This window comes from Falco peregrinus, chromosome 3 (genome assembly GCF_023634155.1).
Source record: "Falco peregrinus isolate bFalPer1 chromosome 3, bFalPer1.pri, whole genome shotgun sequence".
Classification (NCBI taxonomy): Eukaryota; Metazoa; Chordata; class Aves; order Falconiformes; family Falconidae; genus Falco; species Falco peregrinus.
This window is the reverse complement of record NC_073723.1, coordinates 23492142-23516752: the sequence shown is the minus strand read 5'-3', so window position 1 is coordinate 23516752 and position 24611 is coordinate 23492142. Positions and strand designations below refer to the sequence as shown.

Genomic DNA, 24611 nt, shown 5'->3' with positions numbered 1-24611 from the left:
TTCACAAAGAATTCCAAGTCTTCTCTTGTAGATAACCCCAGACTATATAATTGATGTATATTCTAGCTGAATTTTTTACTTAGAACCAAAAAGTATGGCTACTTTGTTATGCAGATATGCAGAAAAAGGAAAGTTTGAAGGTTTTTTTACATGATATATCTATAATCACCTAAAGCAACAAAAGTACTGCAAAATGATTTTATAATACTACTGACTTTGCAGATTTACCAATATGTTTACAGTAATTTTACAAATTGTGCACTATTTGTTTTCAAGAATGAACGACCAAAAGCCTGGTTTTAGTTTTAAACATATACGTCTATATAAACTTCATAAACTAGAATACCTTGAATTAAATCTCAAGCTGCAGTCTAAGGGGTTATAAAGTAGTACAACTGTAAAAAAAAATTACTGTTAATTAAGCTTTCCAAATTATTTTTCCTAACATATGGGGGGGATACTTTTGCATAATTGAATACATCAGTCTAATTTAGGGAACATAAATGACAAGCTAAAAAAAGAACATGCTCTCAGTCTGCTTCTCTACGAGAGCAATTATTAAATCAGTATTGTAAATATTTTTGTTTTGTAAACAGATATGAGAATTTCGATATATGAAGTAATTTTATTATATCATTTATGTATAGCCAAAGCCTTTTTCAGAAAAAAAAAGTAATTGTTGTTTGAAGCTCATGACTGAATGCGTAAAGCACATTCAAGAATAACCAAATGCACACTTAGCTATTCAAGTGACTCATATTGTCTGTATGTCATTGGTATTACCTCACTAATAATTATTATAAATTATTGTTTAAAAATTCTTTTAGCTGACAGCTAGTTGAAAAGATTTCTGTTTTACAGCTTAAAAAACTAAATGGCAATTAAGTAATATTCTAATACAGGTAATTAACTATGTAGGTGGCAATATGAATTAAATTATGAAATACTATTTGCTAGATCTGAGAATTAGTGTATAGGCTTCTACTATACCCTGAAGTACTAAGGAATATTACTTATAAGCATCACTTGTAGAAACTGAGACTGATGCTTTATAAACAATGTAATTACCTAGCTTTGTATATTTTCTTAATATAAGATTAAAAATCACAGAATCACAGAATGGTCAGGGTTGGAAGGGATGTCCGGAAATCACCTAGTTCAAAACCCTGCTAAAGCAGGTTCACCTCAAGGAGGTTGCACTGTTACATGCAGGCAGGTTTTGAATGTCTCCAGAGAAAATGTCTCCATAACTTCTCTGGGCAGCCTGTTCCCATGCTCTGTCACCCTCAAAGCAAAGAATTTTTTTCCTTATATTTAGTCAGAACTTCCTGTGTTGCAGTTCATGCCTGTTGCCCCTTGCCCTTTTGCTTGGCACTACTGAAAAGAGCCTGGCCCCATCCTCTTGACGCTCACCCTTAACATATTTGTATGCATTGACAAGATCCCCTCTCAGTCTCCTCCAGACTTAAGAGGCCCAGCTTTCTCAGCCTTTCCTCATAAGGGAGATGCTCCAGTCCCCAAATCATCTCCGCAGCCCTCCACTGGACCCCCCTCTCCAGTAGATCCATGTCTCTCTTGAACTGGGGAGCCCAGAACTGGACACAGCACTCCAGGTGCAGCCTCACCAGGGAAGAGCAGAGTGGAGGATCACCTCCCTCGACCTGCTGGCCATGCTCATAATATACCCTAGAATCTTGGCCTTCTTGGTCACCAGGACACCCTGCTGGCTCATGGGCAACTTGCTGTGCACCAGGACTCCTAGATTCCCACCAGTGTGTGGGGTTGTTCCTCTCCAGGTGCAGGACCTTATGCTTGACTTTGCTGAAATTTGTGAGGTTTCTCTTCGCCCAACCCTCCAGCCTGTCCAGGTCTGGCTGAATGGCAGCACAGCCTCTGGTGTGTCAGCCACTCCTCCCAGTTTTGTATCATCACCAAACTTGCTGGGTGTATGCTCTGTCCCTTCATTCAGGTCATTGATGAGTAAGTTGGACAGGACTGGACCCAGTCCTGACCCCTGGGGGACACCACGAGCTACAGGCCTCCTGACAGACTCCACACCACTGATCACAACTCTGAGCTGCCATTCAGCCAGTTTTCAGCCCACCTCACTGTCCACTCATCTAATCCACACTGCCTGAGCTGACCTATGAGGGTGTTATGGGAGACAGTGTCAAAAGCCTTGCTGTGGTCAAGGCAGACGACATCCACTGCTCTCCCCTTGTCTACCTAGACAGTCTTCCCATCATAGAAGGCTCTCAGGTTGGTCAGGCATGATTTCCCCTTGGTGAATCTATGTTGACTCTTCCTAAGGACCTTTTTCCTCCACATGCTTTGAGATGACCTCCAGGCTGACGAGCCTGTAGTTTCCTGTGTCCATCTTCTTGCCCTTTTTGAAGACTGGAGCAACACTGGCTTTCCTCCAGTCCTCAGACACCTCTCCTGTTCTCCATGACCTTTCAGAGATGATGGAAAGTGGCTTGGCAATAAGAGCTGCCAGCTCCATCAGCACTCGTGGCTGCATCCCATTGAGGCCCATGGTTTTGTGGGTGTCAAATTTGCTTAAGTGATCTCTAATGTGATCCTCATCAACCAGGGGAAAGCCTTCCTTTCTCAAGACTTCCCCTCCTGCCTCCAGGGTTTGGGAACGCAGAGGACTGGCCTTGGCAGTAAAGACTGAAGCAAAGAAGCATTCAGTAACTCTGCCTTCTCTGTGCCCTTCACCAGGGCACCCACCTCATTCAGCAGTGGGCCCATATTTTCCCCAGTCATGAAAAACAATTTAGTTTATCTGGTCTATGCTACGTTTGGGGTTTTTGTATTGAAAATAAGAAAACAAGACTACTATTGACTTTAATGTGGCTAGCAACCACCTGTTGTATCAGGTGTTGTTCATGCCTCTGTTGTGCAGAACCCTCATAATGCTTTATGAACCAGTTAAGAGCTTAAGATTTTACTGCAGAGCATCACTGTTATTTATAGTTTTGCATATGTCCTCTTTTTTGTGAACCAATAGTATATTTAAAGCAATATAACAAATACAAGGATTTGTCATATTCACATGTTTCTGGAGTAGTGTGATGCTGTTACCATAAAAATACCAGGCCAGAAAACCACAGAATGTATAATTCAGTTTTTCTGCTTAACTGAAACTGATCTTGAAAGAAGTTGTTTACTATTTTATTTCTTCTGTTTGTTCTACATAAGGCAACTGCACTGAGACCAAGAATTGCAGAAGCCAGCCTAGCAAAAATACTGTTACTACTACCAAGTCAACAAACAACCAGACAGAAACACTATCAAATTTTGTAACAAGAATGTATAAACTAACAAACAAATACTATATGGACATATGGTTTTGTTTAACAATCTGCAGATATTCTTGAAGAAAGTGAATGTACACAATATTTTGACTCAGAATGTCCCAAGCAAAGAGCTATCAAGGATGATTAACTGAAGTAATTGCTGTTTAGGACAAGGCAACTTTAAAGAACAATTACATCCTGGAAAGCTGGCAACACAGGACTCTTGCAATTAAGATATATCTGACACTTGTTGGCCTTAAGCAAACTACCTTAATTATAATACCAAAAATCACACTCCCTACACCAGATACCCTGGTCTACAAAGAGACCCTCCCTCAATGAGCATGCATAGTTAGTCAATATGATTGTGTAACCATTATGTAGATTATCTTCCGTCAGTGCTAGAGGATTGAAAATTAACAGATCAATATTCACGTAATTGTATATAAATCTGATTATGGAAACAATCAACGTGTGCTACTTCACCTAACACCTGAAGTTGCACAACTCGGTATTAAAAGCAGTATCTCGTATTTGATTTTGCACACTGGGTAATGAACTCACTTTTGAGATGACAGAAATACTCTCTAAAGGTAGTATATTTGGAATAAAATCAAAACAAAAAAGTGCTCTGTCTACTCAGCTCGGGTGTTGCATCTCACAGATCAGGATGGAAATTTTCTAGATAAGTGTAACAACAGTCATACTCCCAGCACATTATTTAATGGGACCACACATGCAATACAGAAACTCCAGAGAGAACCTGTGACCAATGCTACTTCCAATACTCTGCACTGAAAGGACTCTATACAATTTACTTTCTGAAATTATGAAACTCCCTGAAGGCATCACCAATCCTTACCAGTACAACAGTCCATTCTATTCTGTTTCTAAATATATACATTTTTTTATACATTTTAATCGTTAGGCCTACAGACAGTGAGGTGAATGAGTTGACAGTGCCTTTCATCTCAATGTTACATCCCTGGAGTATATTTGGAAATTATTTTACAGCTGCAATTAGAATATCAACATTTATGCCATAGTAAAAACTGTTACTGTTTTTTTTGTTTTGTTGACTATCTACTGACAAAAGGAAAAGTAAAAAAAAATGTCTTTTCATCATCTTTTGGGGTTTTTTTACCATATTAAAATCGCAATATTTGACTTACCATATTGTAGGTGGTTCAGAACCTTCTACTTCCAAATAATCATATTTTTCTTCCATTTGGAAATCTGTAAATATGAGTGAGATAGTATCACCAGGCTCTGCCACAACTGTCCATGTGCAATCCGCATTATTATGATATTCATTAGGGAAGTTGGGGCTCGAGATGATACCACTGGATCCTCTCATGGTTCCTCCACATGCATCCTCAGCTGTTAAAAAAAAAATCATAATTGTCAATAAAATCACCCCTTAGAAATGTATACTTTCTTGTTGAGAACAGGAATTTGCTACCTTTTAGGTGAAAGATTTCTTAAGGTTTTTTAACACGTTAGACTTGGAATGCTGCTGCAAAGTTAAGGTGCTAATAAGCAATTGCTTCAGATTCCAGTTATCTAAAAATTATTATACTAGTGCTGGCATATACTTTTTCAATCTACTCTTTATTATTTTGATTAGCATTGTTTCACTCACTTTACAATAGCATGCAAAAATGTCATTATTTCCTCTTTTGCTTTAACCAAAAACATTTTCATAAAGTGAGTTGAGTTTAATCCCTATCATATGCAGTCTGACATATGATGTGCAGCAGCCACATTATACTGAGAAAAGAAGCATGAGACTCCTACCCATCTTATGCTAAATGTATTATCATATTTCATTTTTGTCAACATGTAGTGATGTTTAAGTCTCTCCTCCAACAAATCTTTTCGCAATTTTCAAACAAATGATCAGTTTTCAAACCAAAGCCATTCATGGGTGATTTCCCAAATGTCAGATGGAAGACACTTTCGCAGTTAAGATGTTTACATCACAGTAATTTTAATGTAAGTTTTAATAGATCAAGTATTTCAAATTCAACCATAACAATAAGTTTTTCACAATATGTGAATAATTGTGAAATCATTTGACCAATTATCACAACCAATTATTTACTGGTTGTGAATACACGAATAAACTCCTAAAATAGAAGACTCAGAGGAAGGAGATGTGACCATAAAGTTTAGGGAATAATGCAGGGCATGACTGAGCACAGATATTGCAAAGATTGACTTCTATCTCAATACAAAGAGGACCCGAGGATGCCCTTTGTTTTAGGTAAACAGCTATCAACAGTTGACTTAACTGCTAGTGCAAGTATTTCTCCCTCAGTACATTTAGAGCATGAATATCTGCCTGACCTAGCCAGACCAGCATGGGAGGAAAGAATATTTGACTCAGCCCAACACAGAGTATAAAAACTAGACACACACATACACACGCACACGCACGCACGCGCACACGCGCGCACACACACACACACACACACACACACACACAACCCAAAAACTTTCAAAAAGACAGCTTGAGCTGGCTTCAACCTTTCTATTCTTTCCCATGATTGGGGATGCCCAGTGTTGTGATGGTGACCATATTATAGATACCTGTAACGGGAATCACATTGGTATTATGATAAAACTGTATACTGCAACAACTATATATTTTGCTAGGTGTAACCTGTATTTGTGATGTTATGCAATATATTTTCTATCACTATGCTAAATTAAAAATCCTGTGCAACATCAACCATCTTGAAATAAGTACATTTGATACCAAACATTACATTCTCTGCATGTGTCATATCTAAAGTAACCTGGTCACACAGTATTTGGATCTGACACAATAATGCTTTATTTTCTAACATAAATCTGATCCCGAATAAACTAGATAAATATTGCATATTTACCACATCGGTTCTAACACCAACAGAACTAATTCTAAGATTAAAAAAATCTCTAGTGACTGATGTTGTATATCTTCTATCCTAACAATACATATATCTAATAAAAATTGTTTTGAGGATATGTCAAAAATTTTTCTGTGAGCTAATAAAATTGATTTTGAATGTAGTGCTGTTACTTTCAGAAATGGAAATACCTTTCAAATACTTACACAAAAATACCATGTTAGTAGATAGAAATACCATATCGCATCACTTATATACTTTATTTCCCAAATGTCTGAAGGGTCCCTGAAAAGCAATTCTTAGTTCTGCTTAATTAGAGTGCTTATATGAATAAAACTTGCCCTAGAAAGTTTTGAAAGACTGAAACCCCAGTAAATATTGCTGAAAAATTAACAAGGAGAAAAAATATAATAGTAATAAATTAAGGAGTATAACACGATAGAACAAAAGCTTTAAAGAATTCTGGCACACATTTCACTTTTAAATTAATTACAGTAGTTTAGGAGTTTAAAATATCAGGTTTTCTCTCTTAAAATTTCTGCTAAATTATTGTATGACCACATTGAAAAATTATAGTAAAAACACATCTCGGATTTAATCTTACTAATTAGCCAGTGTACTTAGCATCCAATAAATACAATGAAACTTAGGAACCTCATCACATCACAGGTTCAGGTCCTTTACAGTGAAAGGAATAAAAAAATATTCTAAAAGGCAATAATACAGTTTTGTTTTCATGCACTGAGGACAATCAGGAGAATAATTTTTATATGTAAGTTCACAGAAGTAAAATGTCCATTAAAACAATGTGTAACACACTGGTTCAAGGATTTTGAAAGATCTGTATATTGATTTTTAAATATTGGTTGAAATAGGTTTTATCAAGTACTGATCTGAAAAAAGTTCTTATAGGTAAATTTCCATAGCTAAATTACTGAAGCTTATGCAAACTGGAAAGACAGAGTGGCATGTGACATAGTTTTTCTGCTCATGTAACAAATTAAAAGCAGAAAACTAGGTGTATTGTGCAAGACTGAAGACTTTGGATTAGTTTTTTCAGACCCAAAATAGAAATGCTTTTGGAAAATACAGAACTTTTTTCCTTTTCACCAAGGAATTACAGAGAAAGGTATCCTAATTCCTAGCAATATAAAAAAAAGTTCACTAAAAATGTTGCTAAAGTCTACCAATGCTTAAAAGAATAGACTGACCGTGTTTTAAAACACAAGCTGTGTCAACGAGCATGTCTGCTATTCTGAACCACATCTGTTTAGAGATTTTTGCCAAAATGTAGTTTTGCTACCATCAGCAAAATGGCTCACAGAAATCATCAGTTATTTTGTTCTGATTAATGTAGCAAATTTGCTACAAATAAATTTAATACTAACTACATTTAAGTGCTGTAAATATAACCAAAAGCACACCAGATATCATTGTAGCCTCTGTAATGCAAGCATTAGCCCAATAAATAACAGAATTAATGTACTGTGTTTCTATATTCCTCCGCATACATTATCATTTGCTTGTGATTTATTTTATTTCAGTCTTGCAGTCAGATCCTCACAGGTAAAAGCTCACATCCAGGAGAAAGCTACCAAACATTAACCCCCATGAAAATGTTTGGTGCCTTAAGTTGTGAAACCACTGGAAAAAAGAATTGGTCTTCAAGTAAATTGACAAACACTGAAGTTGACCGCAGTTCTGCCACTGACTTTATAGTGCATAAACCCCTGACAAATAAAAGAAAATGTAATAATTGTTTCTGTGCAATCTGCTTTTGGCACCTGTGTTTCCCTCATATTGCAGCATAATTGTTTAGGTGTCAGTTATGAAACATTACAAACAAAAGAATAACTTATTTGTAAGAGAAATTTATGAAGACTAACAGTAGCCCATCTTCATCAGTCTGCAACAAGTCCAATAATGATAGGTGAACAAGGAAGAAAGAGAGGAAAGATACTCCTTGCAGTGATTTCTATATAGAGCCCTGAGAACCCCTCTCACTGCCTTTCCACAACTTTCTGAATTGCCTCTGTCAAACCACTGAAGGAGGAGTCCTCGAAGATACTTACGTGTCTCACACTCCAATCCCTGCAATCAAAATGTAATACCTAAACAGCAGTTAAGCACCTAAATGCTTGAAAGAGTTGTGTATCTGTCCCTGTTCTTTTAATTTCCAGTTATCAAATATGGAGGAAAACATTAACAGGAATGGTAAGAAGACAATACTTTGGTTAAGACTTGATAGAATCTGATAATAAATACGCAATTACACATACATAGGTACCATTGATGACACCTAAAAAAAAAATCTACTTTTAAAATTCCTACCCCATATTTTCAAATTTAATTTATTCTGTCATGTACTGGGAAAATTTACCTAATCCACAAACTTGCAAATATGATACAAAGGCATAAATGCAAAATATATGCATACTGCCATGATGTCGTTTTTCCAAACATACTTTTCTGATCTTAACCTAATGCTGAAAGGGGAAGATTTTTCAAAGAAATATGCAAGGTGGGGACTTGGCTTAGAAAAGCTTTTCAAAGTATTATGAATTCAAATTAAGATCTATATCTGAATATGCATAAGGGTTTTTGTGCAGAGGGAGTATCACTGATATTATGATGTAAGTGATAATTATGGCAGTACAAAGCTTTTGAGGGTTTGGGGTTTTTTTTGCTTTTTGTGGGCATAGACTAGTTTTTATTTATATAAATAGGTACGTGCAGCTTTTTTAAAAAAAATATGGCTAAATACTTGCAAAAAATAATGTGAAATGAGTATGCATTTAAATGATTTCTGGTGAAAATTAATTTAATTAAATTTTGTATTTTATTTTCTAACCATCTTCCTGGTTTACTGTTCACTGTTCCCTTTTCATAATAAATTTTAAAAATACGTTTCTCTAAGTTGGCTTATTTAAATTTGATTTTCTGCTTATTCTTGTAGGTTTCAATGATATTTGCAATAAAGTAACATAAATATTGAACTGTACTTTTCAATAAGATAGATGATCAAAGACAGGCAATATTATTAGTGATTTATAGGCCTTCAAATTCATGGTTTGCAATGAGAATTCAATAAGAATGCATGATTGATCAAGCTTTAATCTGGCACACAATGTATTGCGTAATTTTATCTATCTAGATATTTACAGTGTAACAAACAGTTAAACTTAAGTGCTTAATTCATCACAGAGTAATAGACATCCATTATCTGTTCTTGAAAACAACACGAGGAAAAAAAGCATACCAACTTTCAAAGTTTAGACAATGATCATTACAATAGCCAATAAAGGTTCTGAGCAAGCTGAACTAATTTTAAAGAAAAGCTAAGAGGATCTGCAGTAATTCCTCTATATCTTGATCATTAGTTACACAGTGTAGTTCAGGTACAACCCCAGACATACGGTTGTCTGCTCTTTCAAATTTTAGGCAGTCTTATTTCACACAAATTATCTGAGCAATCTAAAGGAATCCGCATTCTATCAGCCCCTTTAAAGCATTTTACAGTCATATTAATTATTGTTCTTAAATATACATATTAATAACTACATTTCAGCTGAATATCAGGAAAGATTTTTACATTAGAAAGCTATCAATTCTTTGAGAAACTCCAGTGCTCTTCAAAAGTATTCAACATAGGTAAACACATAATACTAACTACTGATTCCACTAGTGATGTGAAAAACTACTTTACCTGTTTCTGCATAGCAAATGCATGCACAGAGGTATAGGTATATGTCTACACAAATTTTAACCATCTACAGAATTTTATTTGAGTCAACTGCTGCCTTAAATAATGGTATCTAACTGCTAAGAGTTAGACGAAAACTGAAGAAAACAGGGATCCTGAAAAATGTCATTCTGTATTCTATCACCCCATATTTAACTTACATTAAAAATAGACCACTTACATGCATAAAATAATTATGTGGAATGTGAAGCATAACTCTAAGTATTTTCAGATGTTTCTCAATGAAAGGTATTTTGGTTTATATCCTTCCAAAACAGCTCATGATTATTTGATGCAATAAAGTAGAATGGAAATGGAAATTAATTACACAGCTAATACTTTCTGATATTTTTACAAAACCACAACACTTTAGTTGTAATCTCAATTCTGACAGGAAAAAAAAAAAAGTTTTTATAAAATTCCAGTGTTTTCTAAATAAGAATTTTAATCAATTAACTTCATATTCAAAGTAAAGGGTAAAGAATATGAGATTATCTCCAGGCAGTAACTTGGCATAAGAAAGCAAAATATTGTCAATTAAAAGAGGCAACACACTATCTTAACTATAACTTGAGTTACACAAACATTTCTGAACCAGAACGTACTTTCCTTCCCCAGAACCTTGTCTCTTTTTGTTACTTCTGAAAGTTTGTCAGAGGTTAGCGCTAAATAAAATAAAATAAAATAAATAAGTAAATGAAAAATAATCTCACCTAGATAGCAGCCCCACTGATCACTGCTTAGGGAGGTACTTTTAAGTTTTCAATAGGCATGCATTATGAATGTTTTAACATATGTCTATAACAATTATGTGGAATTATTTTCTGATTATTTTTTTATGAAGCTCAGAATTATCTTGGCTTGAGTATCATTGCTACTAGCATTTTATGCTTAGTGTTTTCCCCTTTATAGGTCTGTATGTTTATACACTCAGACTGTTTTTACAGAACACAGCATTGAGAAGCAGCTTCATAACACGTTTTGAACTTAATTTTCCACAAGTCTGAATTTGCTGGTTCATCCTTCAGCAACTTCCACAAATTTCCAATGTCACACTTGACCAGTGCTTAATCCAATGCTCTTATATACACTACAGATTTGCACTTTTCTGCACATCCTATACTGCTTTCACAAAAACCAGCTTAGAATGTGTTTCTTATTAAGTTTCTTCATTGACTGTGCTACAGGTGAGCAGCAGAAAGGAAACTATATAAGCTGAAGTGGAAAGCCCCTTAGAAAATTAAGCTCAGTTTTAAAGTCTGTAGTGTAATAATCTGATTATGAAATTTGCAAATGAACACAATAATAGGTTACATACAAAAATATCTTTAAGAAGCTCATAGGCAATGCCATTTTCTAGCAGAGTTCCCTCTGCTCCCTCCTTTGCACAAACCACACTTCCCTGTTTCCAACCCACCTTTCTTTGAGGATCTGTGTGTCTGTTGTAGGACTCCAGCAGCGCCAGCTGTTCTGACTCTGTGATTTTGACAATGTTACTGATCTTGCAATTACATATGAATTTACAGTTCCTGTTCCCCATGCTACATGTGTTTGTGTACAGGCACTTGAGATGGGTCTCTGGTCATCCCACTTCCTCAAAAAAAGAGTGCAATCCCTCATTGCCCTGCCTGGTGCATGCTTCCCCCGTCCCCTGCTCCCCAAAAACCTGCAAGCTTTTGTCACCAACCCCAATAAACCCAGGTTAAAGACCTCCTCGCTAAGTTAGCAAGCTTCTTGCCAATGGTGCTCTTGCCCCACTAAATAAAAATTAGTTACCCAACTAGTTTAAACTGAGTCTCAATAATCTAATGCTCAGAGAATAAATGAATGGGTCTTTAAAGTATAGAGAACAGCGTATGTAGTATAATGCATATTAATTTTCATGTAATATTGAGACATTCTAAAAAGTCCAAATATAACAAAAGATATATGTAATTTCTGAGAAACATTTATATGTTGGCTTTTTCTATAAACCTGCAATAATAAATGTTAGCTTTTCCTCGTAATTTATGCACAAACTAACCTTGCAGCTTTCAGAAATGTAAATTAAATGGTTGCAAAGCATCCATCAAAGTGAAAATCTTTAAGGATAGCTTCACAGATTTGACATTAAGGACATGTAAATTTCACCCAGCTTTTGAGGAGAGGGCCATAAAACATTTCTAGAGGACATATGGAAGTCTTATTTTCTATGGCTTTGTGTTGCAATTCGTAAAACTCACAGATTTAAAATTCCAAATAAACCCAAGGATGATTATAAATCTACATTATTCACATCCTCAAATACTTCATTTGTATGCTCAGTTTAGCTGTAAAATTTATACAGATTTGACAGCCAGCAAAAAAAAAAAATCACATTATAGCATCTGTGGCTAAAAACGTGAGGAAGCTTGGGAGCTTAAAATGGTGCTCTAGCAGAAGTTACAAGGAATAAATTGTCTCCGAGCCTGCCTTTTTTGAGATAAATCCACAAAAACGAGCTATGCCATAAGGAAATTACTACCAAGACCCACGGAACTTGTGCCTAGCTGGAGTCCCCGTACTGGGGCAAAACCGGCAGGGGAGCCGCCGGGGTGACCCGTGTGAGGGGACGCCGCGAAGCGCCCAGTGCTGGGCGCACTCAGCTCGGCAGCCAGGGACATGGCCACCGCCGGGCCGCGCGGCCGCCACCGAGGAGCCGCCACCGAGGAGCCGCCGGCGGGGGCGGGAGGCACGTGGGGGAGCACAGCAGGAAACCTATAGGTGCACGTGCGGATGCGCTGGAGGCCGTATAGAAGAGAGGGGCCCCTGGAGGAACCCATGCCTGGACAAAGGACAGGAGCGGGGCTAGAAGGAGGGCGAAAGAGGCCGTTTGCCGCCGCCACCTCACGCGCCCCTGCGCGCGGCAGGTCGCTGGCGGGGCGAGTGAGGTGAGGTGCGGCAGGAGGGGGCAGGGCGCTGGGGGACCGGGGTGGGGGGGAGGCGGGATCTGGGGCGAAGTTGAGGCGGGTAAAAGGGGTGGAAGGTTTTTTTCTCAAAGTGTTTAATTTTTTTTTTTTTTTTTTTTTTTTTTTTTTTTTTTTGGTCTTCTTTTGTTTCGCAAATCCTGAACCGGTAACTCAATGTTTCTGTTAATTGGCGACATAGTCCAGCGAGATCCTCGGGGCTGGCTGTTTTCCCTCAGGGAAGCGATGTGGGTGTGGTTGGAGGAGTTGGGCTCTTCTGAAGTGTTGCCGATAGGAAAAGTACCTTTGTAGTAAACACCACACAGTAAACTCATTTATTATTTTATCTGTAAAGAAGGAAGAATTTTAACATTGGAAAAATCTTGGCACATAAAGCCAATAGTTTGTGCAGGTTTTACAACAAAACGTGAAAAGTGTGTGGTCTGCTGAATTCTTGCCTATGTATTTGGAAAACATCAGAAGTTGTTTAGTTAAAAATGTATATAGCTGGTTCATTTTTTAAAAAATTCTGGAGTAGGACTTGAAATTTGATGGAGTAACTCACAAACGTGTTTAACAAAGTAAGATAACCTGCCAGTCCGTACATCAGCCAACTTTTCCTTTACTGCTGTTTTCCAGCAAGAGAATGAAATACACCTTTTCTCACATGAAAATGAACCTTGGGGAGGCATTGGTGCTTTGATTGCTTACAAACAATGCAAGGTAATTTAAATGAATATATTTGGACAAGCCTTCCTTGTGTGAGCACAAGGGAAGAAATTAAAAAGTTTTCTTGCTGATCAAACTATTTCCAATTGCTTTGTGAAACAATAAAGATTAGCAGTTCTGCAGTGTTGAATTAAGACATTAATCCGGATTTTATAGTTCTCAAGTCTGATGTTTACTGTGTGAGTTGCTGAGGGGCAGAGGGCTTAAGAGTAAATTCATTAGAAATAGAATACAGAGGAAAGCAGAAATTACTTTAGTTGTTTAGGCAAAGAAAAGAAAAATAAGATCTAAAAGTGAATATTTAAATTAACCAATTTGAAATTAAATTATTTTTCTTTCTAATTATTTTAAATAACTGCAAAGTAAAAGGTTTTTTTACTATGGTTTTGAAATGTAATTTTGTCATTAAAATCTGTATTGTTTTTAAACCAAACACGCCAAACATGAGAGATGATCAACAACATATCATATGAGATTTTAGAAATTGTTAGGGATCTCCTCCTGTAAGAGACTTGAGTCGGTGAGAACCACCATCACCACAGCAGATGTTTTTTTTAACATTGCTATGGCAGGAAACTTACACCAAACACCATCACCACAGCAAATGTTTATCTATGGCAGGAAGCCAGCACCATCACCGCAGCAAATGTTTATATCAACATTGTCAGGGCAGGAAGCCAACACCACTACCACAGCAGAGGTTTATCTCAACACTGTTAAGGCAGCAAACCCACCAACTGACACCATGGAGCAACAGAGGGAGCTAATCCTGAGAAACTTCATCAAACCCCTGCGCATGCACCCAGACCCAATCGAGGATCAAGGGGTCTGGAGACCTCTGAAGACCACCTGACGGTATTGGACACACACACCACTGCCGGGTGGAAGGTGTGGTTAAGCAGAACAGCTTGTGACAATCGTATAAAACAATGGAACCAACCAACATCGGATGGAATGTTCCCCCACCACACTTGGAAATGGATCAGACTGACTGGGACGCTGCAGCTCTGGGGTGGTAGCTATTGCTGTGAAGTCTTTCATTCTTTCCTTCCTTTCTCTCTTTATCTCTCGCTCTCTCCTTTGCATTTGCAAACCTGTTGTTGGGCAAATAAAGTTCCTTGGCTCTTGGCTCCTTTTTGAGTTTTAGTTCTGTTCCCGAGAATATAAGCAGAACCTCACTCCAGTCTTAGACCAGCATGTAATACCTCTTTTTTTTTTTTTTTCTTTCCATTTCTCACTAAAGAAACTATGCTAAAGTATGTGTTTAGCAATGGCTGATTTTTACACCTGGTTTTGCAGTTTTGCCTCTGAACCACAAAGAAACTATTCAAACACCTGTAATTGAGCCACACTCAATTACTGGGAAAGGTGTTGTAATTTTGTCTTTGTTTCTCACTATCATACCCTATTTTTAATTGGCAATAAATTAAATTAAACTTCCCCAAGTCCAATCTGTCTGTGATGGTAATTGGTAATTGATCTTCTTGCCTGTATCTCAACCCATAAGCTTTTCCATCTGTAGTCTCTTGTGGCCCTGTTGAGGAGAGGGACTGAGAGAGCAGCTTGGTGGGCAGCTGGCAGCCAGCCAAGGTCAACCCACCACACAGGTGAAGATAATATAGGGATGTACAGCGTACAGACATAGCAGAGGGTGGAATATAAAAACTTGTCTGGGTTCTGAAGAGTTTCAGTCCAAGAAACTGCTAACATTTTTCTGAAGTGGGAGCAGGCTGATGAGAAGTATGTGGGCTTCAGAGTCATGGGGGGAGATCTGTTTTCAAATGCTTTCTTAAATTCTGTTACAAGTTTGGTTTTGATAGCTTCTAGAATACAGCATACAATTTTGTGCAACCACCTCCCTGCCCTGCCCCACTGCTCCCCCCCGCCCCCCCCCCCAAAAAAAAAAGTAAAAAAAAAAGTCAAACAAGACATGGATATGCTGCAGTGAATTCAACAAAGGTTCACCAGGATTGTTGGGACTGGAGTGCTGGGGAGACTGAAGGAACAGGGCTAGCTCAACCCAGAGATGAGGCAGCTTATGGAGGCCTAACCTAACAGTACCCACAGTGCCTATGGAGAGCCTATTGAGATGACAGAGGCAAGTTATTTGCTGTGGTGCATGGAGAACAAGAGGCAATGGATCTGACGGGATGCTCACAGTGCATATAAGGAGTAACATTTTCACGATAAAGAGTGTCAAGAAGTGGAACAGATGGCCCAGAGAGGTCTTTAAACACAATTTCAGAGATTTGAATGCGGCTCAAACTCCCTCCTTGAACTTCTTTAGTACAGATCACTTCTGCTTTTAAAGACTGCTTTAAAATCTGTTAGTGCTTCATCCCCAGTTGAAGTTCCTCCTTGCCACCTCAAAAGCTATGCTTCTGAAAAAAAACCATATATTTAAATAAATATTTAAATATTTCAATTTCTGAATTCCATTTTGACAAATATTACCAATTTAGCTAGATTAGGGGGGAAAATCAGACTTTTTTGATCAGACCCAACAAAGCATAGGTATTTTTGTTAGTGTTTTAATAAAATAGTAACATGAACTCAAAATTGAAATTTCAATAAAACAATAGACTTTTAAATGTCTCTTGATTTGTATCATAAAAATTACTAATGTCTATTTCATTATCAGGTACATCATGTTACTAATTTTCCAGTTTAAAATTCATTTATTAATAATACCTGAATAGAATTTTGCAGAATTTATTGTTTGGTTGGAAAAATCAATTACAGTTCAGTTGAGATGTTCCTGTTAGAAAATTTATCATTTCTCAAAAATCCCTGAATATATAATAGACAGAAATATATGACAACACTGTGTGATGGATACATTTTAATCTTAAGAGTTGTTGCCTGACAGCTCTTAAATCTTATGAGTTGTTTTTATGTGACTTACCTCAAAAAAAAAAAAAGCATTAAAACATCTTAAAGCATGAACCGCTTACACCACCGAGATATGCAAAAGCAAAAAACAAACAAACAAACAAAAAACCCCACCAAACCTCCAACAAACAAACCAGCTTTAGCCACAGAAAGGTACATGTCTTCATAAAACCTTACTATCTTAGGTCCAAATCATGCCTCTACCTAACACAGACACTTAAGCTATGAACAATCACTTCATACTTCCTTTGGATTTAGAGATAAGAACAAAATCTGAAATGTCTCACTACATACTATATGAGGGTTATCCACTGGAAGTATCTTCTTTTCTGTAGTGACCTGTAAAGGAAACCTACGACAGCTGTACTCCTACCTTAGTCAGCCCCATTCATATCTATGTACATCTTGATGAAGAGTCTAAAACTCTGAATGGACAATAAAATGTGTCTGTTTCAACACTGTTATGGGACAAAATTGGATGTGTCAAGACCTGAACAATAGGTACTGTATGATTTCTTTATCTAATCTGCAACTAAAGCTATAAGGTGGGACCAAATCCTTAGCTGACTCAGTGACACTGAAATTTCTGAGTTGTAAGGTTTGTTTGCAGGGTTATTTCATTGTGGGCACTGACATATTCAGGCCATTGTACAACAATTCTATGTTCATTATTATTCTTCTCTTTTCTGAAACACATAGATCAGACTAATCATGATTAAACTCTAACATTTACATTATACTAGCAATAAATTTGTGGTATAAGTTATATGCAAGGTATGCTTCCTCTTCATAATCCCAAGTGTAAAAATGTGTCTTCAAAGAAGTGTTTATGAGATACTGCTATAAAGGATGTTTCTTATACTTGCACCAAAAACTTCTTTATTTTAAATCTCATTCGTAAGAGTTACAGTATTTGGGAAGCAGATTCAGAAAGAAAAATATGCTTAAATGTACAGTAAAGAAAATATGGTTTAAAAGATTTCAATAATTTTTACATGTTTGGGTAGAACATCCAATCTTTGACTACCTAAAAGGAGGCTATGGAAAATCTAGGAGTCAAACATTGTTCTAGGGCGCACAGCAAAAAGGCAAGAGGCAATGGTCACGAATTGTAAATTAGGCTATTCTATTTAGACATCAAGAATAATTTAAAAAAAAATGCTATTTGAGAGGATGATTGTGATACCAATTTACCTGGAGAGGTTGTGGAATTTCCATTCCTGGAGATTTTCAAAAGTGATGAACAAGACCCTAAGCAAATATATCTGCTTTTAAAGTCAGATTTGAAAGGTGTGTTGGATTTGATAACCTCTTTGTGTCCTAAAATAAGTTCTCTTATTTCTATGATAGCTTAGAGATAGGAAAGAACAACAGTGACCAAACAGATTGAAAAAAAACCAAAAAGAGGAGCTTGTATTCTCTGAAGTGATATACTATTTTTTAAACTTGCCTGCACATATTCTAGTAGAATATCTAGAACAAGTTTAGAGAAAAAAACCCAATACTTCCATTTGTTTTATTTCCAGCTGTCTTGGCCTCATATTTAAAACTGTATTTTTTTCCTCAGAGCAAGTGACTTGAAGTTTCATACCATCTAATGCAGAAAGGATTGCAGTGCATACATCTTCAATCATTTTTATCTTTGCTATAAGAACTGTGGAATGAGACCACTTGAATCTTTTTTACTTAAACCACCATGCAAACAACTATTACTAATTTTCTACATTACATTCGGTATAGGACCTTAGTGGGATAAAAGTCTGTCATAATTTCCATTGTCTAGTCCTTTGAACCTTCTGACCTCATGGCAACTGGATTACAAGGAGCATGAAGCTTAAAATAATTTGCTTTTATAACTGAAGAAAAAATGCAAATGTTCATCAAAATATATTTCTAAAATTTACAATTCCATATGCTCAGGTTTATAAAACAGCTAAACAACAAAGTGTACTCTTACCAAGCACTGTGCAAACAGGAAACACAATTTGTGTGGCACATTTGTGATCTCTTTACTCCTGTAACATTACATATCTAAAAGAATCTGCCTTTTATCCTAGCACAAAATGCCTAAGGATGACAAAATGTTTTCAAGATTTCAGAGTCAAGATTTTTGTAGTTGCTTAATTATGCAGAGACCTTAAAATTCAGCACTTCTGAATGTGATCTGTGACTACTGCTTTGCCAGAAGAGAAAAACAGGACTTAACCTCTTCTGAAGACATTTTCTCAGCCAATTTATGACGACTGCTTTGGCAGCTCTGTTACCTTGTTTGCCAAAATTTATCAAACTTACATTAAGTCTGCTTGCATTTGAAAAGTTCACAGACATGTTCAAATTTGGAAAACTAAAATGAGAATTTGAAGGAAAAGATTTTTACACCACAGAATCATTTAGAAATAAGAGTTTCAGTGTTCTGCTTGAGGGATGTACAAAGTTTTTCAAGTAGAAATCAAATATATCTCCTTCCTGTACCCAAATGCCTCTGCCACTCATACCTCATCCTACTACCAGACGAATTTATTGTTACACTCAAAATCTTCTTTTGGATGAAAAGGAACACACAATGTATATGCAGACAACAAATTATTTTTCACCTGATTAGTGATTTAATGGTAGATAATAGTCCAAATTACCTAATGAATGCAGAGAAACCTCACTAACTTTGCTGCTACCACTACCTTTTCAGTACTGCAGGAGATGGAGACGCCATGATGATAGAGGCTGGAGGCTTGGGACTTCTGACACCAAGAGGACAACTCCTGCTCCTCCTGCAGCACTGCAGCATCAGAGTAGATCAGTGCCCTGGTAGCAGATGAGGGGCTGAGACCTGTGTCAACAAAGCACTCGAGCCAGCTGAGCCTGAGCTCTGCAGCAGAACCAGGAGGAAGTGGGAAATGACAGTATTGGGAAGAATCCCTGTTGCAGGAGATGCAGGCCTCCACCTTCTGACCTGTCATCTAGGGAGGGTTGATGTTTTCCAGGGGCTCAGACCCCAGGTGCTGCTGAGGTTTCTCTGGCCTGAGGACTCCTGCTGCTCTTTCCTGTGGGCACTACCTGGAAAATACCAAGCATGGCTACACAACCCTTGGGTGAGAGTCAAGGGCTGAGTGGGGGCTCAGGTGGTTGTTTTTTTTTTTCTCAGTGCTGCCAGTAAGGGGAAAGTGCATGAAGGGGAGTGAATATATCCTGTTGGTCAACATGTGGTTACAGAGCAGATGTGGACAATCAGCTTTTATTGCAATAAGACCATCTCTGAGGATTAAGAAGTGCTTGGAAGAGATAGGATCCAAGAGCTGAGGCAAAAGTATCTTTGCCAACAGGCTGGCCAACCTGGTGAGAACAGCTTTGAAGTAGGAATCATGAAGAGGAGATGATGGGGGAAGAACTAGATGAAGCCTTCTTCAAACAACTGAAAGAAGCCTTGCATTTGCAGGCCCTGGTCCACTTAGGGACTTGCACTACCCTGAGATCACACAGAGATCACAAACAATCCACAAGTTTGATAGAGTGCACTTATCAAAAATTCCAAACACAAGTGTGTTATACCTTCTACAGGTCTATCAGCAGCAAAAGGAGGATTAGGGAAAATATGAGGCTTCTGCTAATGGGGCAGGGGTCTTTGTGACAAAGGGCATGGAAGAGGCCAAAGTACTCAATGCCTTTTTTTGCCTCAGTAAAAATTGCCTTCAGGAATTCCAGACCAGTGGGAAAGTCTGGAGCAAGCAAGAATTAACCTCAGTGGTAGAGGATCAATCTAGGGAACATTTAGACAAACTGGACATACATAAGTCTACAGGATCTGGTGGGATGCATCCACGAGCTGGCCAATGTCACTGCAACACCACTGTTGATGATCACTGAAAGGCTGTGGTGACTGTATGGGGTTCCTGAAGACTGGAAGAAAGTATAAGTCACTCCTACCTTCAAGAAGGCCAAGAGGGGCATGTCAGGGACCTACAGGCTGTTCAGCCTCATCTTGTTCACTGGGAAGTTAACAGAACCAACCCTTCTGTAAGCCATTTTGAAACATATACATCCTTCTTATTTCACACATCATTTACTCAACAGGTCATAATGGCATCTTCAGAGCCATTCTGATTTATGATAAGAACCCAGTGCATTAAAGATATGTGCTCAAAATCATTATAGATTTTTTTCCAGGAAAATTGCAGTGCATGCATAACAAGCAACCTAAAATCCTGGCTTGGTGTCCATTGTACTACTTCAAACTTAGAAAGTGATTGGATCATGGTCCAAGCGTTTCTTTTTATTTTCAGTAGCTTGTTATCAGCTACTAAGAACTACAAAATTTCAATTACCAGGACTTAAATACATGCCAAAACATGGAATAATGATCTTTTGTAAAAAGCAATGATAACAAAACTGAGATAATAATAAATAAAAAATAACATACATCTTTCCAATGCTTTATTCAGATAAAGTATTACAACATTTTTATTAATATTAAGGGTCACACAACTCTCATCCTTCATTCCCATATCCATCCTAGAACAGGATATGTGCTACACATGCTGCTGATCCTTCTGGCACTGATGGCCATACACATCTCAGGCTTATTTTGCACCTATTAAGTAAAAATTAGCTTTACAGATTGCTTCAATAAAAACATCAGATTCCAAACTTTCGATAACCTGACAAGGTGTGGTGAGTTGAACCCAGCTGGCAGGTCAGCCCCTACCTAGTTGCTCACTTATTCGTCCCCAGCAGGGTAGGGAAAAGGATCAGAAAGGCAGAAGTGAGAAAGCTTATGGGTCAAAAGACAGTTTAATGAGTGAAGGTGGCAGGAGGAAAGAGAAGGAAAAAAACCCATCAAACAAACAAAAAACAAGAGATGTCACTCACCATCCAGTGCCAAGTCAGTCCTTGAACAATGGCTACTTTGAAAAAAACACTGACCTCTCCCCAGTTTTATTGATCAGCATGACATTATATGGCAGGGATGGAATAGCTCATTGGTCAGCTGGGGTCAGCTGTCCCAGCTGTGTCTTCTCCCAGCCTCCTGTCCATCCGAAGCCTAATTGCTGGGAAAGATAGGGGCAGTGAGAGACAGAGAAAAAGGCCTTGATGCTGTGTAGACACTGTTCAGCAATAGCTGCAACATTGGTATGTTTTCCACACTGATTTTGGTAACCCATCTAAAACTGATGATGTAGGGGCTGCTATGAGGAAAATTAACTCCATGCCAGCTGAGCAGATTACACCAGGTAAGAAGTTTCATACCTCCAGCTCACAGTGATTTTAGTTTGAATTGCAGACACAAAGTATTGAAAGGATACAATGTTTTAAAATACAAGATGCTAAACTGTTCAGTGTCATAAATCTTTGTGAAGTATCTTCATACTACGTTTTAAATCTTTTCAAGGTATTCAAAAAGCTGAATACATGTTGTTACTGTCAAAGTGCTTTCCTGATCAAGGTAATTAAAATCAGGATTTACAGTATCCTACTATCATATGTGATAATCCATCACTGTTTATTTGCAGCATGTTGAAAATGGAACATCTGAATACAATGGAATCATGCTATTGAAGTGTCTGGGTGAAATAAATATTGAAAGGGCATGAATACAGACATCTTAACTCAGTATCACCAGCTTCTCAACAGATGAGAAGTCAGAGAGCTAGAATTCCTTTTTTTTCATTTTTTTTTCCTTCTGATACCTGTAGCTAGAGCAGAGATCTACGATAGCTATAAAGTGCATTAATCAGAATATATATAATATTTGCTGACCTTGAACCTCAGTATAAGTGCACTGAAACAGTATAATCAATGTAACAGCATAACCAGTAGTACATAAGCATTTTTGTGATGTTGTGATGCCATAGAGACAAAATATACAAGCATTTTTGAGAAACATATTATTACAGATCTGCTAATAAGTTAGAATTAATTGACTGTATTTGATTTTTATAAAATCATTTGGAATAAGAAATATATTTTAATGAAACTTGTAGTTGCACAGCAAAACTGCTATGAAATCCTCTGTACAGCCCTGTAGCAAGGCCAAAAGAATAGGTCAGAATCACCTAGCAGGAATGATTAGAACTTAGATAACAGACTTAAGATTCAAGATGATTGGATACAGTATTTACGGGTAGACTAGGAGAATGCATTGAAATGTCAGAATGTAGAATTAATGGGAACTGGGGAGAGGATTTCTTTGTATTTGACTAGTCTTCTGTATGTAGAAAGTGTATTGAAATGTCAGAATATAGAATTAATGGGAACTGGGGAGAGTAGACTGGAACAACTTGTAGTTACCTGCCAAGAAACCGTGAACTTTACTAAAAGGTAATTCCGGCAGGGGGAGATCGCGACCACGACTCATATATCACCTACCCAAATCATACCCCAGGGCCATTTCTGGACCTTTCTAACCTTTACTGCGCAGAATCGAATATGGGAGGAGAGTATGTTAATGATTTTCGGGAAATATTATGATTATGCATGAATACTTAATGAATATGCATTAATAAGTTCTATATATGGTGTATGATTTTGAAACTTGGTGTGCATTGATCGTGAGAGGACTCACTCACGCACCCAGCCATTAATAAAGAAGTGTCTGCTTATCTACATCACATTGGTGTTGATAAGTTCTTCATTCCGAGATTTTGGTAACAGTGTGAGTGAGCACTGTGATCACTAAAGCAACAAAGATGTGCTTATCTTGTAACTTTTTTACTCCTATGTGCAGCTACAAACAAGTAATGTCCTGACCATTACGTGAAAATGACTGGCAAGGTTTTGTTTTCCAGACTTAACAGTTTTTAAGACAACAGCTTGAGTAATGATGTTAATTAATAATACATAAGAACTGTTTCCACAAAGTATGCTGTTAATATGTGGATATAGTAAAATTCAGTTTTGAAGTTTAAAACTGGTTTGATTTGTCAGTTTTCTAAATACCCATGACAACAGACTCTACCTCTCTGCTAGATACATATTCAGTTGCAGCACTTCTCATCCATGACTTGCTATATCATATTGCTTATGAAGATGATGGAATGGCATGTGTACTGATGGATAGATTTTGCAGTTCTATCTGGACCAATGGCATTTCAGATTTACTAAAGCAAGATTTTTACTCAGTAAAGGTATTTAGAGGTACCTCAGGAAAATAACCCTAGGTCAGCACGTTAATTTTCATATCAAAAGAATTTTAAAAGGTAAGTGTAATAATACAGTAATAAAATGCATAACATGCTATTTTCAACATATTGTCAGTGTAACAGAATCAAAGAAAAACACATTCCTTATGTAACAACACACCCTACCTGAAAGTTACATAATTCAAAAAGAGCATAAATTATTGTCATATAAATTAAACATTACACTTAGGAAAACAGTGCATATGATTACTTGCATAATAAAATGCAAGAGAAGCTCAGGACTACATTGTTGAAATTCAATGCTGAATTGATTATACAAACACTAAGAATTTCAGCTTGACCTCTTCCCACTCCAGCAGCTTTTGAATCTATAGCCTAACTTGAATCAAATTTTGCAGTAAAAACACATTTTGAAAAACATTGCTAAGATTTTAATGAAAATATGCAGCTGGATAGAGAGGTTACTTCTCCCATTACAGAAAATGGAGTGTGAATACAATCTCACTTTAGGCACTGAAAATCCACAGAAGGGGAAGCACCAGAGAACCATGATTTGTAAGGTCTACCACTCAATTTTTTTATAACTTCTTTGTGCTACAGCCAACCACCACCAGAGAAAATGGAGATTTTTGCCTTGGGTTTTTATTTGCTTGGTTTTGAAGGACTAGGGCTGTGACTGAATAGAAGTAATTAATTTTCTTACTTTATTTTTTGTACGTTGAAAAACAATTTATATTTACAACTCTATTAATTATTTTCTTCTCATATTTGAAACCTAAGTATTTTCTATAAAAGCTTATAGTTCTCTCAGTCTACAATAAAGTCAACTAAATGAAGATGACTACTATTTTGGAACCATGTTCCACATATTTCCTTCCCCATTGTCTGATTCAGGAATTGCATATACCTCTGCAGAAATGATTAAAAAACAATAGTGAAAGGTTATGCTTTTAAAATATTAGAACTTGTGAAAAATAAAAAATACACTTCTCAGT

General features: G+C 37.1%; 1 protein-coding gene and 1 long non-coding RNA gene across 4 annotated transcripts in view; one reads left to right on the top strand and one right to left on the bottom strand.

Annotated features, from left to right (window-relative positions):
• CSMD3 (CUB and Sushi multiple domains 3) overlaps positions 1-24611 on the bottom strand; it is a 725287-nt gene that overhangs the window by 519167 nt on the left and 181509 nt on the right. For all 3 annotated transcript variants that reach the window (XM_055800728.1, XM_055800729.1, XM_027777765.2), the window contains exon 5: positions 4475-4682. In XM_055800728.1, coding sequence (XP_055656703.1) covers positions 4475-4682 — 208 coding nt within the window. The remainder of the gene's footprint in view (positions 1-4474; positions 4683-24611) is intronic.
• LOC129784214 (uncharacterized) lies at positions 12725-14719 on the top strand. Its single transcript, XR_008746672.1, has 3 exons — positions 12725-12847; positions 13502-13585; positions 14213-14719. It is a non-coding gene; the product is annotated as an uncharacterized LOC129784214 (long non-coding RNA).